Source organism: Drosophila novamexicana, unplaced genomic scaffold (genome assembly GCF_003285875.2).
Source record: "Drosophila novamexicana strain 15010-1031.04,08,12 unplaced genomic scaffold, DnovRS2.1 tig00000387-arrow-pilon, whole genome shotgun sequence".
In the NCBI taxonomy this organism is placed as follows: domain Eukaryota; kingdom Metazoa; phylum Arthropoda; class Insecta; order Diptera; family Drosophilidae; genus Drosophila; species Drosophila novamexicana.
In genome coordinates this window covers 5,724,607-5,742,960 of record NW_020824800.1, presented here as the reverse complement: position 1 = coordinate 5,742,960, position 18,354 = coordinate 5,724,607, and the positions used below count along the sequence as shown (strand labels likewise).

Sequence of the window (18,354 nt, the reverse complement as noted above, 5' to 3'; positions counted from 1 at the left end):
GTTCTCAGTCTCTTTCTCTTGTCTCTTTCTCAGAGCCTGCAGTGAATGCCCTTAATCATTTATCTCTACAATATCGATACGTTGCTGCGATACATACATATGCATGTATATCGATAAGTTGTTTTATAATCGGAATTAGATTCAATAACAATTAATCGAATGCTGAGCTTATATTATTTTATTTATTTTAATTAATTTCTTTTAATTATTTTAGTTTCTTTAAAACATTAAAAACTTGCCTGATTCATATTTATGATATTATACATGATATTAAATATATCAAAATTATCCAAAGTTCCAGCGAATCCTACTATGAACTCGTGAATATGCATCAAGAACTGTCAAAAGTACCAAAAGCTTCAGCTTACAACTATAAACTCATGAATATGCATTTAAGACTTATCAAAAGTATCGATACATCCTGATCTATAGCAACTAGTAGCTGTTTTCCAGCACTGTATGCCTTTATTATCTTTATCGTTTTGCAGCACTTTTGCTTGAACTGCGAAATTAAGGCTTTTAGTCTGGTATTTTAGTATTATCTACCACAATCGATATGCATAGCTTTAAAATATATTGCTATTATTGTAGTATAAGGCTTGGAATTTCGAAGTATTGAGTATTGATCGAAAAGAAATTGTATTGCATATTTCCTTGCAAGCGCCTTTTATTTTATGGCTTTTTGGCTTGTTGCCACAGTTCGTTGCATTCAGTTGCCTGTGGCATGAAGCGTTTTTAAAGGTTTTGCGATCGATTCTTTTAAGGGCTTATACTTTTTTGAATGCCTCAAAATTTCACCACTGTACAACACAGTTTTTGGCAATTTGCGTGAGTGTGTCGCGGGCAGAGGCGGGAGAGGGGCGGAGCTCAGCGCGACGCCCACTTTGTTTTTTTTTTTTGGATGTTTTACATAAGGAAAAATAAAATAAAATAAACATTACTTATGCTCGACACGTCGCGGTTGGCGTTGCAGTCGAAGCGTGACTGCGTGTGTGTGTGTGTGCATTGGTGTGTGTGTGTATGTGTGTGTGTGTGTGTGTGTGTGTGTGTGTGTGTTATCGTTTAACTGTCTATATAAGTTTGTGTGTGCCCTCGCAACGGGCCGCGGGCAACAAAGTTGAAGTCGTTGGCGATAAAAGCGCAAACACACACAAACACACACACACACACACACACACCTACACACCTGCAGACATACGCCGTGCACAACATTCATTCGTACAAAACTCAAATTGTTTGAATACTCATGTTCTCTTCATTTTTTTTTTGGATTTTGCCAATTTTCTGTGCAGCCTCTGTGGAAATGGCAAATTGAATGCGAAATTGAACTTTTGCCAGCCAGCCGAGCGGGGGCGTGGCATGGCGGGTCGGTGCGGCGCAGACTTTTTGGTGGAATGGCAGACATTCAAAAAATGTTGGCAACAAGGTGCGCTACATTTCCGCACGGAAATTTAGCATAATTGTGTCGCATGTCGCTGACATGGAGCGCCGGAAACAGTTGCTCCCATTTCAGCAGACTCTAAGCCAAACTAAACTATAAGTAAAACCAGCCAAAAGCAAAAATAATATAAAATAGTCGAGCTAATGCTTCGACTAGAGGTACGGTTCGTGTATCTGATAAGCTGCAGTTGTGGTTCGTGCCTTGGCTCAACTGAATCCAAGCTACAATTTGTAATTAAATTATATTTTTTTGTACTTTCTTCAACTGGATTTATTTTACAAAGATTTTTTTCAAAAACTTTTATCTATTATTTAATTTTGTTGATCAACAATTTTTGCTTTAAGCTTCGTTTCAAGCTGATAAATCCTATAAAAATGAGCAGCTCGAGTTTATTAAACATTCGATTGCTGCGGCTGAAGCCTGAAGCACAGCGCACACATTGCGCATACGCCTCGTTTGCCATGTAAATTATATGCTATTATTATTGGCGCGTGTCGTAAGCATAAAAAAATAAGAAGAGCCCATGATATTGCTGCTGAGATTTTGTGCATTAAGCGTTAAATAATCTAGGTAAATTTATGTTGGAAATTAAAAGCCACAGTTTAATTTGGTAGCATTCAATTTTTGAGCAAGGCATTAGTCAGGGCTTTTAAATATTAACTATGTAATATAAGCAGCTGCATATATTTATTTGATATATCTATCTTGTAAATATATCTTTACTATATCTGATGTAGCTCATCTGCTCATCATTAAGGCCAAAGCAAAGGCAGCGGTCGCAAATACAGTTCATGCCACATGCCACATGCCACACGCCGCGCAAATCAATTAAATTTATGCCAATGTCAGGCGATGTCTGCGTGTGTGTGTGTGTGTGTCTGTGTGTCTGTGTTTCTGGCAATAGCTGTTTTAAGTTAATTAATCAAAGCCGTGGCAATTTTTGCAAGTGCTGCCCAAAGCTCATTTCAAAATTGTTTGACCTAAGTTTGCTTTGGGCCAGCTCAGGAGCTGGCTAAGATTTCCACGTGCCGCAAAATCAGGTGAGAAGAAGCAGCAGCAGCAGCAACAGCAGCAGCATCTGGTTAGTTTACAACATTTGGCAAGAATCGTGAAAAAATGCCAGCAAAAATAAAAGCAAACATTTCTTCTTTTTTTTTTTGCTTGTAATTTAAACGCAATTAGTTTGCTTTTCGATTTGTAAACAATTTGCATTTTGTTATTTGGCCTTTTGGTATTTGGCTTAAAACATTTTAGCCGCAATTTGTTGATATTTGGTTGTCGCTGTTGTTGTTGTTGTTGTTGTTGCTTTGGGTTTCAAGGTAAAATAGCGTTCGATTTGGCGTGTTCATTTTACACTGGCAAGGTGCGCGGGGCGAAGGGAGCAGGGGGCGGGGGGGTTTGTTGGTTTGTTGGTTGCAGCACGCGGCTAATTGCCACTTGAAAAGTGTCCGTGCATAGCTTGGTGTGGGCTGATTTCCTAGGGTCAAGTTGGGTAGAAGCAAAAAAAAGAAAACCGGTCTGCAAAACTGTGGCGCGGACAACGTGGCATGCCACACACACACACACACACATACACAGACATACGCGACGGCTGACAACAATGCCGCACACAATTGTCCTTGCAAGGACACACACACACACAGCTGGCACGTCAACGTCTTGGGCTGCTGCTGCTGCGAAAATATTGATCCACATTTTTTTTTTTTAAAAAGAAAAACGTTCAACATGTCCAGGTGTTTGTGAGGGTGGGGCGCGGGGGGCAAGTCAGGTGCTGCCGTCCCGGGCAATGTCTCTGCCATGTCCTTTACTCAACATTTATGAATTGCGCTTCTTTCTCTGTGTGTTGTGTGTTGCCTGCGGCTGCGTCTTTGCAGCCAGTCGCACACGTTGCGTATACGCAATGTTTATTGATTGCAAACGAATGTGTTGTGCCTGCCAAGCAATTCAACATTTTCCATTTCATTGTTCATTCTTGCCGCCAAAGTATGTGTATAAAGCATATATATATAAAAGAAAGGGAAAGCGAATTTCGTAATATTGCTTTTTTTTTGTCAATGTAATATTTTATGTGAGATTTAAGGCTGAAAGGAGTTGTACATATAGACATTAATGGGCTCAAGGATTTTTATGCATCAGACAAAATCGGAGGCCAATTGTCGAGGAAATCTTACTCAGATAGTGGGAAGGTAGAGGGAGATAGGGGGAGATAGGGAGGCAATATATATATATATTCTCTTGCCCTTTTTAAGTATGCGAGTTAGTTTTACTCGAAAGCAGAGTCAGATTCTTTTGCCAAACTCCAAACCCAGCCAGAAAGAAATGAAGCACAAGCTCCGAGCCTGGACTTGTATCTTAAAGAGATACACGCACACACATTTAAAGATACACACAAGCACAGTCTAACAACTATTAAATGCGTTTAGTTGGAACTTTGTGTATCTTATTATTGTTTTCTTGGGGTTTTTCAACGTTCGCTGGAAGCAAATTTGTATGTTAAATATTCATGAACAGGCTGTGACTGCGACTGCGACGTCAACGTAATTGTTTTTATTTTTCGTGTGTACACACGCCTAAAAATAACCAACACGTAAATATTGTCTAGATATACAAACGGATATATAAATGTATGTTCGGTTAGTGTGTGCATATTCGCATAGAAGAAGAAGAAAGCATTTGGCTGTTGACTGCGAAGCATAAAAGTGAAATTGACCAGAAAAACAAACGGACAGCAAACGAAACGAAAGCCATTAAAAAAAAAAAAAAAAAAACAAAAAAAAACGAAGCTGAATACGGAATTTGAGCAAAGCATGATATATACCCTGCACGCCATGTGCTGAAAGGGTATGTTCAAAACGTGCCAAGCATTTGGCCAAGTTTTTCACTGAAATAATGTGTACACACTTTCCATAAAGTACGCGCACATTCAGTTGCCAAAAGCAGGGTATCTCACAGTCGGTGTCTGATTTGAGATTTTTGGCTTACGAATTGGCATTGGATTTTGGAATTGGCCAACGCTGCGGATGCTGCCTGCGTGTTGATTGGCCAAAGTCAATGACAGACACACACACACACCCATATGTTACTGTGTGTGTGTGCGTGAAAATTGTCAGCTTTGAGTCTTGCGCCTTTTTAGGCCAACCTTTTGGCCAGGCCAAAACCGAAAAGCAAACAAAATGAGAGTTGAAAACGAAATTGAAGCCCATTAAGCGGCACTCGAGTGGTTTCTCGGGTTTCTCGAATATATTTTGTAATTGTCAGCGCAGGAGATTCATATGAAAAAGAAAACTTGGCCCAAAACTGATTTGCCGTTTATTGTGTTGGGCTGTTTTTTGGGCTCCTTTTTTTTTCTTTCTTTCCTTTCTTATAGGCCATGTCCTTGCGGCCGTAGCCTTGCCTTCATGGACGCGCGCAAACAAAGCGCACAGCGAGAGGCCTGGGCCACGGCTTGAGCCCGAGTGCTGCTTTGCATTTAATTACGCTTAAAAATTAATTAATTTCTTTTTTGTGGCTGGCGCTACGTGGAGTGACTTGAGACATAATCAAGCTGCCCCCCCAGCCACGCCTTAAAGTAGGCCACTTTTATCTGCCTGCCTTTATCGTTGCAAGCCGATGGAGTCTGGCGGGGCATGGGGTGGGCGCAAGGGGTCTGGCTGTGGACTGGTTGGGCAGCGCACTTGTGTCTTAAATAATTCAACAAGCGCGGTTTTTCGTAGCCAACGCCAACAACAAACAACAACAACAACAACAAACAAACAAACAACAACAACAGGACAGCGCACCTGTAAATGCCAAGGATAAGCGCTTGGGTCTAGTTAATGCGGATTTCTTTCGTTTCTTTAAGCTTTATACAATGCGAACAATATTTTAAATAGCCAAATGCATTAAATGGAAACAATTAAAGAGCTTTTATAAGCTGAGCTGCAATTAAATTCAATAAACATGATAATAAATGTGTTAAAACAATATTAAAAAATAAGAAATATAAAAAAAACAATGGATAAGGATAAGGATTTAAGACCCTTGTTGACATATCCCTTTTTCAGATATGCAAGAAGAAGAATGAAGCTCGAAAATGATAAGTTTGACAACAAAATAGATTCTACCATTCGACCCATCTATTCTATAGCAGCTATATAATATAGTGATCCGATGTTGATAGGACTTATTACACATTTGGGGGAATATAGTGAAACCTATAAGTTGGCTAAGATATCTTGATAAACCAAAAAGTTGTCCGATCCGACTAGATATACGTATATAAAGTTTCCAGACAATAGCCTTAATACTAAAAGAGTATTTTGCATAGATACTGATCTAGAATATATATACTTTATGAGGTCCGAAATGTCTCCTTCTATGCGATTCTCATTTTAATACAAAACTTTAATACCCTCTACAAGGGCATATCCAATAACAAAGAAATGGAAAATGAGCGGAAGTTAACAACAACCCACAAAATTGCAATCGAGGGGTTCAAAGTTCAGGGTTCGAACCTCCAAGAAGGCGTGTAGGCAGTTCGAGTAACTTGAAGCTTGGATAAAGCTTGAATATCAACATTAATGCTTCAACACACGGACAACGCCGGTTAATTTCTTATATTATATTCATATACAATTTGTTATAATTATAATAAAACTTAATTACTTGCCAAATATTTACACACAAGAAATCAAACTGCGTTCCTTACCTGCAAGAAAAATAATCTAGATTAGTTAATATTTGTATGGCATATATAGAATATCTTAAAATTGTATACGTAAGCTAATTATATGTTGTTCGCGTCAGAAATTCAAGTGCTTTTGTCTAGCATTTTATTTAACGGAAATTCCATTTATTTGTTATTTTTGGTAAACGTTTTGGCATTCAAGTGTATTTTTGTAACAATTGCAAGCACAAGCAAGAAATGAACTCAAGACCACGCGCATTGTTGTTATTGTTATTTAAATTGTTGTTGTTTTTGTTGTTGCACGTTTTGAGTAGCTGACACAAAACAGAAACGTTGAAAGCGCAACAAAAGCAACAAAAGAAAAGAAAAGGCGAACAAACAGCTTGTAGAATATTTTGGCAAATGTGCATTTTGGCAAAAACAAATTTTAATAACTCAGTGCGGAGCGCTGTCATAAGCTAAACCAGCAGCAGCAGCAGCAAAAACAACAACAACTGCAAGTAACAACAACAACAAACAACGTAAAACCGCAGCAGAGCAGCAGCAGCAGCAGAGCAGAGCAGAGCTGCTGCTCTGCAGCAGCTACAACAACAACAATAGTTGAGTCAATTTGTGTATTTGAAGGTCATTGAAGGTGCTTGTTGTTGCTGCAGTTACTCTGCCCGCTGCCACTGCCACTGCCTCTGCCTCTGCCTCTGCCTCTGCCTCTGCCTCTGCCTCTCGGCTGCTGCTGCTGTTACAGTTACTTTGAGTGCACTAGAAAGCAGCGGAAGAAGCACCCAAACAAATCTGAAACAGCAGCAGGAGAGAGAGAGAGTGAGCGAGACAGAGCGAGATAGTGTGCCCAGCAGTTTAGACAGGGTTAGGCAGCGGCTGGAAGGGGAGGGGGGGGGGGGGGGTCTATACACTATGCACTGTGCAGCTCACTTATTGGATTTTCCCTTACATTTGCACCCCGCGCGCTTTAGCATAAAAATCACTGGGCAGAATGAAATTTTGTTTACGGCACTTTATTGTGTTGTTGCTCTTGTTCTTATTTGAATTCGTTTATTTTACAGTTTATCAAGCATTTGTAGCAGCGAAATTTTGTTGAATATTTTATATATACACACACACATACAAGTGTATTTGCATTACAATAATGCTTTATAGCTTAAAAAATAAATCATTTACACACAAATGCTAAATGCATTTAAATAATTTTACGTATGCGTTATGCGCATTACGTATACGCAATGTAACAAATTTTACAGCTCAATTGACATCTGCATTTATAACAGTTAATGAAATTAATTATTTATAAATGCAATGTATTAAGCTATAGACATTAATTGGAATTAATTATCGAAATTAATAATCATTAAGAATAAATAAATGCAACGTTTTTTTATACCCTGAACCCATTAAAAATGGGTAAAAAGGGTATATTGTATTTGTGCAAAATGGAAATGTATGTAACAGGCAGAAAAAAGCATCTCCGACCCCATAAAGTATATATATTCTTGATCAGCATCAATAGCTGAGTCGATCTAGCCATGTTCGTCTGTCTGTCTGTTCGTCCGTCCGTTCGTATTAAAATTTTAGTTGTAGGTCCTTCTAGTGCCTGCGCAGATCGAGTTTCCGTGTTTCCGATAATCGATAACTCTTCCGTTTCCTAGTAGTCGATAAGAATCGATATCGATATCCTATTTTTTGAGCAATTTTGGTAAATAATAAGAGCTAGAGTCACCAAACTTGACATATAGCTTCTAAAATAGAATATATATATATGCATTTCATGTTGGAAGAAGAGTGTTCAGGGTATCCCCTAGTCGGGAGCTTCCGACTAGAAGCTCTTACTTGTTTTATTTATATGACACTTTCTTTTGGAATTGCACACACTTATTTATCATTTAAATCCAATTATTAAAACACTCAGTTGTGTCTACATGCTTTTTATACGATATAATTCGATAAATAAAATCTGTTTTTATCGCTTTAAATATTTGTAATGAATTAAACAATGTTTTTATTTAATGCTATGTTATGTCTGTGTGCTAGAGCACGTTTTTCCCAGCTAAAAACATAAATGCCGTTTTAAAAAGTTGAGCTCCATGATGGAAAAACACACACACACACACACACACACTCATTAGCACACTTCAACACACACACACGCACACAAAAAGCTGCTCATATGAACTTAAAGTGCCGGCGGCTTCAGCTGTGACGTCACAAAAATTAAAAGCCTCCCATACATAATGCAAAAATATTTAAAAAAGATAATAAACTTTGAGGCTGTTGTCGGACGGGTCAGGCATAAAAAAACACAAGGCAATAAAAATAAAACATTTCGCTCGCATCTCATTCACTTTGATATGAACTCTAAAACTCATTGAAATTATAATTATGTGTGTGCATAAAAAAGAGAGAGAGGGGTACAGAGATATAGCAACTGGGCCAGTGCTGCCACACAGGTGAAAGCTTACATATATTAAATATATATATGTATATATACGTACAGTTGAATCGCTTGAGGCCAAAGCTGTTTGCTTGGGCGCCTGTCACGCCCACAAAATTTCCATTGGCCGGGCAAAAACAACAAAAAACGTGGCTCAATAAAATGTTGCCATTGACCGTTGCTGTATGTTGACCCTAAGGTAGATGGGTGCCAACACCTGCACCCCCCTACCCATCTCCACCCCTTCATTTGCGTGGCAATTTGTTATTTATGCTGCGTTTACGTGTTGATTGCGTATATATGCAAATCGATGTTTATATCTAGGCAGCTGCACCTTTTTGTATCTAAATGCTGATCGATCCAGCTAAATTGATGCCTCTGCCAAAAATTTCTGTCTATTTACCATATTAAACAGTCCAGACCTGGCGCTGACCACCAGTGTGTACACACGGTCTGAATGGGCCATCTATTTGGGTTTATTTATTTTGATTGAATCGCCATTTCTAAAACAAAGCAAAGAATTTAACCATGTGAAATAGCATTCTTTAAATTTCAACTTATTTTCAAAGCTTTGCAAAACAACAAAAACTATTTGTTTCGCAGCAGATAGTTCAAACTGTGGCCAGAAGGAGGGGGGAATTGCATATTTCAATCTCAGCTGAGGCCACTCGATTCAATTAATTTCAGCTGGCAAACAATGAAGGCCGCTTGCCTAATTGCCAGCATGGCCAAATGTAATCAAGTCAGAGTCGAGAGACAAAGAGACAAAGAGAGGAGAGAAAGAGCTAGGCTGAGGTGTGGGTGGGGGGGCAGGGGGCGGGGGGCAGCACTGGCAGCTAAAACAAAAACATCAGCAATGGATTTAAAGTTACTTGGCACAACTAAACACTCAATAACAACAGCATACACACACAAATATACACAAGCAAACACACACGCAAACACACACACACACACATGAACACATGCATGCATCAATTATATGGCCACTAATTTGTCTACATTGGGTAGCTAAATAATTGCAGACTGAGAGGGGGCAACGTTGAGGGGAAAGCAGCAATCAAAATCCGACAGACAACGCACACAAACACACAGCAAATGTTTGCATTGCGCTGCAGGCAAGGGGGGGGGGGGGGGGGGGTGTGGGCGTCAACGTTGTTTAATCGAATTATGCAAAGGCAACGACAACATCTGGAAACACACACACACACACAGACAGCTGCACATAACGGGATTAACATATTCGATAAATGTATCTGTATCTGCATCTATAAATGTATCTGCAGCTCTAGCTTCGACCCTGCTGCTGATGCTTTTAATTAAAATGTGCATATGAAATCGACAGCAGCAGGCGGCAGACGGCAGGCATCAGGGCAGGCCTTACAAATTTAACACACACCAATTGAATATCTAAGTAAAATTTCCTGACACACACAAAAATATACGGAACACACAAAATGTCGCCGTTGATGGTCTGTTTGATCCTGGCGCTTGTCTTGCTGCTGCACAGCGAACATCCTGTCGATGCGGATGCCTATCATGCCATATTCAAACATGACGGTAAGCCCAGGCATTTCGTCTAACAATTAGTTATTATCCCACCTGCCCACAGATTATCCCAACAAGTGTTTTGTTAAATTGCCCAAGGGCGATAAATTGCTGATCGATAGCGATCAGTACGCACGTTATCCTGGCAAGTGCGCTGAAATTTATTGTGGCCGCAACAGCTGGGCCTTGGTCTATGCGTAAGCTCCATGCGTTTCTCTCTTCGTATACCTAACAGTTAATTTCCCATTCTTTGCGCCCAGCTGTGACACAAAATATCCGCCCAAGGGCTGCGAATATGGCGATTATAAGTACCCCGATGCTCCCTATCCCAAATGCTGTCCACGTCGTGTTAAATGCAACACTGTCTAATGTTAAGTCTATATTATTTGGCTTAGTTTCATGTTTTTTTCTTCTCGTCAAATTCTGCGTTGCTACTTTAAATCAATAAAAAGTAGAAAAATTAGAACAAATTAAATAGATTAGCTTTAACATGGGGTTTGAACTGGTGATCTTTAACTTAACATGGGATTTGAACCGGTAATATTTAACTTAACATGGGATTTGAACCGGTAATATTTAACTTAACATGGGATTTGAACCGGTAATCTTTAACTTAACATGGGATTTGAACCGGTAATATTTAACTTAACATGTGATTTGAACCGGTAATATTTAACTTAACATGGGATTTGAACCGGTAATCTTTAACTTAACAAGGGATTTGAACCGGTAATCTTTAACTTAACAAGGGATTTGAACCGGTAATATTTAACTTAACATGGGATTTGAACCGGTAATATTTAACGTAATGTGGGATTTTACCCGGTAGCCTTTTGCTTAACGTGGGATTTGGACAGGTTATCTGTAGCTTGACGTGGGATTTGAACCGTTAACCTTAAACTGAACATGTAATTTTAACCGTTAACCTTAAACTTAACGTGGGATTTGAACCGTTAACCTTAAACTTAACGTGGGATTTGAACCGGTAATCTTCTCACTCAATTTAATCGCTGAGACCATTTAAACTTGTGTCAATGTTATAGCAAGCAGATGGAATATGTAACAGCTCGCATGAGTGGCTTAACAATAACTACTCAAGTAAAAAAAAGGTGTCAGCCAGGACATTCTGAAAGATTTAAGTTATCCATGGCTAAAATCCTTTCATGGCTCGCAGAACAACTATGCACCAACAAAACTTGAATCACGTGGTGAATGAAGCAAGCTAAAAATTCAGAATTCCATTTTTTTTCCCTGCCTTTGTCCTGCACTTTTTATGGGAACACGTACATTTTTTTTATCGAAGGACTACTCGTTGAAAAAAACAGAGTAATGCAGTCAATATGCCACAGAGGCGTCTAGTTGTTTTTCATAAAAGAAAATATTATCAAGGGGCTGTCAAAAACATTTGCCAATTTTTGGATATTCCATTTATGAAATACATGTTCCTTGTAGCGCAGCATAACCTTAATAAAGTTCCTTGCGATGCAAACTACAAGTGCCTAACCTAACCTCACTTAGCCAATGCAATCAAACCTAACCCAACTTTACATAATTCTGCTTTTATTGCACATAACCTTAAAATAAATGAAAAACTGTTAAATAAAGAACGCAACCTACACGTGAAGAAACTAAACTCTCTTGGTCAACTTCAACCTTACATAACCTAACTTTACTTCTACCTAACCTCAAATTAAACATGATCGAGCCAAATTAAACTTAGTAGCTCTTTGAAAAGCTGTCAAAGCATTTGTCCAAATTACTCATGAATTATTTATAAAATTATATTTTAAATTAAAAATAAATAAAAAGAGAAAATGCACTTGCTTATTTTATTAAAACTGATTGCATATTTTACACTCGGACTTCAAGCCGCCGAATGGGTGGGCATTTATCATAATGAAAGTATGAACATGTGTACATGTGTCGCAATATTTATATTGGATAATACCCATTGTATGTAGAATTTCCGGGCAAGTGCGTAATTTCATCGGAGCTGATACTCAATGAGGGTGCGAGCATAAAGGATCCCACGCACGAATGCCGTCAGATTGTGTGCGGCTACCAAGGCTCCACGATATTTCAAAGGTGCGTACTAACAGCTGCAATCGAATGTATCTAATGCCTAAATGTATCTAATGCCTTTGACAGCTGTGGTATTATTAGCGGCCTTCCGACCACTTGTCGCTTTGGCTCCTATATCAATATGGATCTGCCCTATCCGCATTGCTGTGAGCGTACAATCATCTGTTCGTGAGACTCAATTCACAAACTAAACCAAACCAAAGCAGTCTATGCAATACATTTTAGAAATCAATAACTATATATGCAAATATATATATACACATATATATATATATAGAGATATATGTGAGCACACGATGTTTGTTTTCAAAGCTGTCCTCATTATTTTCATTTTCGAGTATCTTACTCAGACTCAAGCCTTGAACGCACTTAATTACTATGGAGACACTGGTGAGTATGAAATCTATTTCAGATTTGCTTTATTTTGTGCTATTTTGTGCTCTGCACTTATCAAAAATGTTCGAGAAGTTTGTAAAGAATTATTACAGCCAGAGGAAGGCAATAGCCGACTCGAAGGAAAGTCGCAGCCTTCAATCTGTTGAGAACTTTTAAGTTTTCGTATAACGCATCTTTAAGATTATCATCAATTCAATAGGTTTATTCGAACTATCTATAAGGATAAGATATATTGATTCTCAGCCTAGGTTTATTGCGAAAATATTAAAGATGTTAGTATATGGGCTCGCATCTGCCAAAGACAGAATCTGATTTTGGGTAAATACACTAATTTTAATAAAATTTGAACCCGATCGGACAATGAGCACCGAAGCTATTTAAGAATGCATCTAAAATGCATATTTGACTATTTCTATGTTTTTCTGTTATACTTATATTATACTATATCGTAATATAATACACATATAATATTATGAATATATATTTTATATTATTTTATATTTGTTCCTAATTATCTGTCTAGCATACCCTGGACGCTGTGTTGTGGATATGAGCAGTTCCGTAGTGCTGATGAATTTGGGGGAATCTGTTAAACTGGATTCGCTGCCCTGCACCCAGATCTTCTGCATGGGCGATGGCTGGGGCATGCTACAAACGTATGTTACACATAATAATCATACATATATAATAGATATCTGATTGATTCTATATGCTCTTCGACCAGTTGCGATTATGTGCCCCCACCGAACGATTGTCGTTACACAGCTTTCAAGCACTGGAATGCGGAATACCCCAAATGCTGCAAGCGTCATATTATTTGTGATTGAAATTTCAAATTGGAAATGATTCGTTTAACTATAATAATTAACTCATTTTTGGTCTTTTCTGTTAAATGATTATATGCGAACAAAATTAAATAAGTGTATTATTATACTATTAGTATTTATCGTTAAAATAAACTATTTGGATAGACAATATATTCATAATTTTTTTTTTTTGTTTGAGGAACAAATAAAACACGGGCCAAGAGTTCACATTTGGCAATGTGCAGCTGTCTACTTATCAGCATTTGCCGCCTATCAGCGTAGTGGAACAAAATTGCATTAACATTAGTTAAATATATTATTTTAAATTAAATTATTAAGAAATGGCATAAACTTCATTTATATTTATAAGAATATATAACCCAAAATATATAGGTAAATATAATGAATAATATAGTATATAATAAAATATCAATATAATAAAGAAATAAAGAATTAATAAAATATATTATTTTATTTTAAATATTTTAAATATATTATTTCGATTTAAATAAACACTATTAACAATATAATAAACTATTGAATAGAGGCTTGGGTATATATAGAATTTATTACGAAAATAATTAGCCTAAAAATATAAAATAAATAAAATATGTAAATAAATAAATAATTAGTAAAGTATTTTTATTTAAGCGTAGAAGCCAAAGATTTGGCTACATGGTTAGCAGAATATATTGTCATATAAGATACTGCTTTCCAGCTATCTTTTCTATAGCAGCTACTATATCTGATATAGTGGCCCGATGTTTATAAGATATTGTAAATATACAGGTAGCATAGTAGACGAACAGACGGACATGTATATAACAACGCGGCTGCAGAACAAAAATATATATGCTTTATAGGGTCGAAGATGTCTTCTTCTATGCGTTACAAATAAAAATATATATATAAAACAAAATACATAAACAAAAATATACCTAAATATTGATATGGAATGGAATCTTTTGAAACTTAACTTAAATATGTAAAAAATAAAATTAATATTAAGAATTAAAACGTAAAACTTTGCTGTTGATACACTTAATTTTAATTAAATAATAAGATAAATAAAATATATTAATAGTAATAATATAAATAACAAATATATATTAATAATTTTCTTATTTTGTTTATATTTTAATTAATTAATGTTATATTCATTTACAATATTTATATTTATTTTGATATTTATTTATTGGAATTTTTTATTGCTATTTTTTAATATTCATTTAATAACCTTATCATCTTACATGTTTCAGTAGTATTATCTCATCTTTATTTCCACATTAATGTACATATTACTAAGATTCTATTTAAGAGAGAACTTGCATTCCAACTCGATCCACACCTAGCATTTGTTAACAATATCATATATATTGCAGCCACTATGCACTGACGCAATCGGAAACCTGTTTGACCCCTGCCCTTGTCCGGTTGGAAGCACCGCCTCATCAAGTCGGCCGGCTGCCATTTCGTATGCTCTCTGAATCAGTTCGATTTTTGAGTGCGCCGCGCTAAGATGAAACTATTTGTGAACGGAATTTTGTTGCTGCTGCTGATGCTGGCAGCAATGTTGCTGCCAACCACAGAGGCAGCTGTTGCACGTGGCATATTCAAGGATCCGGCACATCCCGGCAAGTGCTACATCAAGCCCAATCTCATATTGAATCCGGGTGAGCGTGCCAAATATCCCGATATGGAATGTGCGCGCATTATATGTGCAGAGCATAGCATGGCCGAAATACACACGTGAGTTGCACTTGCAATTAACAAAACTATATTTTCTTTAAATAACCAATTTCGCATCTAACAGCTGCGGCGTGGAGGCCCCGCCCCCTGGCTGCAAGATGGGCGCCACAAAATTCCCCAATGCCGATTATCCCAAGTGCTGCGAACGTGAAATCATTTGTGTCAAGTAATGTGAATCACTCGCAAAACCAAAATGAATAAATATTTTCAATATTTGATGCGTTTGTTTTTCTAGCGACTGCGCTGCTAAATACACAGCGAGCAGCTAAAAATAAAACGCCCACCAAAAAAACACAGAAAACAGAAAACTTTAGCGCTGGGAAAACCCGCTTTTACGAAGTCATCTAGCGTTTAAATTTACAGACAGGCACTTTACTTCATAAACAACATCCAGAACAACATTATATACAAAGTCTAGAGGCAGAACATCTTCGAACTTTGCTTCATTTTGCACCAAAACTGAACATGGAGAAGAATTCACAGACTTCAAAGAACAAACATCATATATAAACATCACATAAAAACACAACTTCAAAGTACACAAATGCTTTTAAGCAACGTTGTCTACATAAAGTTAACATGGAGAACAACCAAAAAATAGCGCAGGTAACATTTATTTGTAAAAAGAAACACTCCAAATCCAACATTGAAATTCTCTTAAGCAAAATGCTGGATTCTAATTCGTTTAACAACAAAATATATTCGCTTTGTTAAGCAACTAAAGTGGCCATGGAGATAATTGGAATGCCCAAGGTAACATAAACATCTCATATAGACAAATTCACGCAACAAAGCAGGAGAGTTTTCTACATAAAGTGACCATGGAGGACAACCAAAAGACCCCAGGTAACAGTTGTCATTAAAGTTTACAAATCTCTTCAGCTATTCAGCTTGATTCAAGTTAGATGAGAAACGAAATTTCGTTAGGTAAATCACTTAAAGTGACCATGGAGGACGCGCAAGGCGTTGCAGTCTACGAGTATCAAAGCACAATCCAAATTGCTAGCTCTAAAAATTCCAAACTTATTCTAAACCTTTTAAATTTCAAACTATGAAACAATAATTTCACTAACGGAAAGCCATTAAAGTGACCATGGAGGAGATTTTAAGTGCTGCAGACATTCAAAAAAACTGCAAATTACGAGCACGTCCACAAATAGAACCCTAAATTTTTTTGCCTACATAAAACTTTTCCATAAATTGAAGCGGGAGGACAGCAAAATAAAAAGGTGCTAAGAAAGAAATCCAAAAAATTCGCTCAACTACAAATAAGTTTTGCAAATAAGCAAGCACACGCACACACATATACACACACACAGACACACACACATGAATTGACCATGGAGTACATGAAAATGCCAGCCAAGCACCTCGTAAATTGACTTTATCAAGAAGTTAGGTTGCGGCCAACCTAAGTATATGCCTTAGCTGGAATGTCATAGTTCTAGCTGCCTACTTTATGGCTCCAAAGTGCTCCCGTCAGTTTATTATGGGCTATTTTTCTGGTTTATGAGCTCCAAAAGCTCTGCGCCTGCGTCCCTATTAACTTTGGCCTGGCGTGGTCAACTGACGTTCTGTTTATTATTTTTTACGAGCATGGCCCCGGCCAAGTATTAGGCCAACTATTTTTGTAACATACTTTTGCCAAACGAAGTTTGTCGTTATGATGGGGCCGATTTTTGTGCTCCCTCCCCCCTCCACCGCGTCCTACTGAGGGGGAGCGAGCCCCAAAAACCATCAACAACAATAAGCGCCAAGCTGGGGCAGCAACTGCAAGCGGAAAGATAAGCGCAGCCGGGTCGAAACTGAAACTGAAACCGCACACACAACACTAATTGCCAGCTGTGCGTGTGTGTGGGGTGTGGGGTGTGTAGGTGTGTGTGTGTGTGTGTGTGTGTGTGTGTAGTGGTAGGTGGTTTGGTGTTTTGGTGGTTCGTCGTTTGACCAAATTAAGCTCGGGCGCTGCGTTAAACGTTTCGCATGACCGTCACAGTTTTAGGCCACTTTTTTTTTATACACTTCCAAAGGGTATTCAAATTTTGTTATGTAATGTGTAACACATAGAATCAGACAGCCTAGTAAGGCCTAATATGAATAACATTTTTGTTTTTCAAGCTATCCTGAGAAGACTAAGCATTTACAAGGCTTAGCATGTCTCTTATACAAAGGCGCACTCTCATTCGCAAAAGCCTACGATATCATTGGAAATCTCTATATATCATATATATCACAAAGCTCTGTAGCAGAATCGATGAATAAATGAGCTCTTGTCTGAAATGAGTTTCAGTTTTGCTCTTGAAATTACAAACTTTGCAGTTCAACTCATAAATCGGCTAGGGTATTCAATATTCGGCGTGCCGTTGAAAATCGCTTCGACAGCTACGATTTGACCTCATTTTGAATATTGTTTGACCTTTGCATTTATTTGCTATTCAATTTAAGCACGCAAAGCAAAATCGATTTACGCCTAGAAATATTCCAAATTGAATACAATTTATTTAGCATATTATATTGCATATATTCTGCCTAGAAATCCTCTGAGGCTGCGTAGATTTTATGTACAATTCAGAGTTGTGTAACTAATTTAAAGTTAAAACTTAAATTTAAAGCTCGCTTTCACATTGCTGTTTAAATTTTTAAGAGTTTATAAGAAATTTATTTTCAAATTGTTTTATTCCCGTTTTTATGTTATTTTAGGAATTTTCAACATGGTTGGCAACCCTAGCTTCATATAGGATGTTGGCAACGCCTCATGAAAAAGCGAAATTTTATCTTCATGTCAAGAATTTAACATGCAAATATCTTACTTTGACTAAAATGTACCGTATTATATAAAATAACGAACTGTATTTAAAATGTATTAAAAGAAACTAAAAATTAATAATAAATGTTCTGCAGTTATATAAATAGTAACGGTATAACGTGTTCAAAACAAATTAATTGAAACAACTTGTTAAACTAGCTGTTAACTTTAAGAGGAGCTTAAGAAAGTTGAATTAAAATAAAAATAATAAATATTATTTATTCCACTAATTTTGTTTGACTATCGTTTTTTTATTTTGCTCATCTCTAGCACGGCATTAGACACACACACACACACACACATTCACACACTCACACACACATTCATTCACACACCCCCACACACACACAGCAGAAACGTTGTATCTTAAGCCACAAATTCAAATTGATTTGGTGACCGTGTCGAATGCATTTAACTGAAACT

The 18,354-nt window shown here is 37.3% G+C and overlaps 5 protein-coding genes across 7 annotated transcripts in view; 4 read left to right on the top strand and 1 right to left on the bottom strand.

The window, feature by feature from the left end:
• Positions 1 to 18,354, bottom strand: part of LOC115760106 — a 63,821-nt gene that overhangs the window by 34,478 nt on the left and 10,989 nt on the right. The window lies entirely within an intron of this gene.
• On the top strand, positions 9,931 to 10,552 carry LOC115760113. Its single transcript, XM_030701307.1, has 3 exons — positions 9,931 to 10,107; positions 10,160 to 10,292; positions 10,356 to 10,552. The coding sequence occupies exons 1-3, from the start codon at positions 10,005 to 10,007 to the stop codon at positions 10,462 to 10,464; spliced, it is 345 nt and encodes a 114-aa protein (XP_030557167.1). The 5' UTR covers positions 9,931 to 10,004; the 3' UTR covers positions 10,465 to 10,552.
• Positions 11,872 to 12,371, top strand: LOC115760115. Its single transcript, XM_030701309.1, has 3 exons — positions 11,872 to 11,997; positions 12,057 to 12,180; positions 12,244 to 12,371. Exons 1-3 carry the CDS (start codon positions 11,910 to 11,912, stop codon positions 12,347 to 12,349), a joined length of 318 nt encoding a protein of 105 aa, XP_030557169.1. The 5' UTR covers positions 11,872 to 11,909; the 3' UTR covers positions 12,350 to 12,371.
• Positions 12,363 to 13,513, top strand: LOC115760110. Its single transcript, XM_030701303.1, has 3 exons — positions 12,363 to 12,567; positions 13,097 to 13,229; positions 13,298 to 13,513. The coding sequence occupies exons 1-3, from the start codon at positions 12,387 to 12,389 to the stop codon at positions 13,398 to 13,400; spliced, it is 417 nt and encodes a 138-aa protein (XP_030557163.1). The 5' UTR covers positions 12,363 to 12,386; the 3' UTR covers positions 13,401 to 13,513.
• On the top strand, positions 14,875 to 15,734 carry LOC115760112. Of its 2 annotated transcripts, XM_030701305.1 has the most exons (3): positions 14,875 to 15,128; positions 15,193 to 15,294; positions 15,364 to 15,734. In XM_030701305.1, exons 1-3 carry the CDS (start codon positions 14,899 to 14,901, stop codon positions 15,395 to 15,397), a joined length of 366 nt encoding a protein of 121 aa, XP_030557165.1. In that variant the 5' UTR covers positions 14,875 to 14,898; the 3' UTR covers positions 15,398 to 15,734. The 2 variants fall into 2 exon arrangements, with proteins under 2 accessions (XP_030557165.1, XP_030557166.1); XM_030701306.1 differs by lacking the exon at positions 15,364 to 15,734 and having other exon boundaries at positions 14,899 to 15,128; positions 15,193 to 15,344.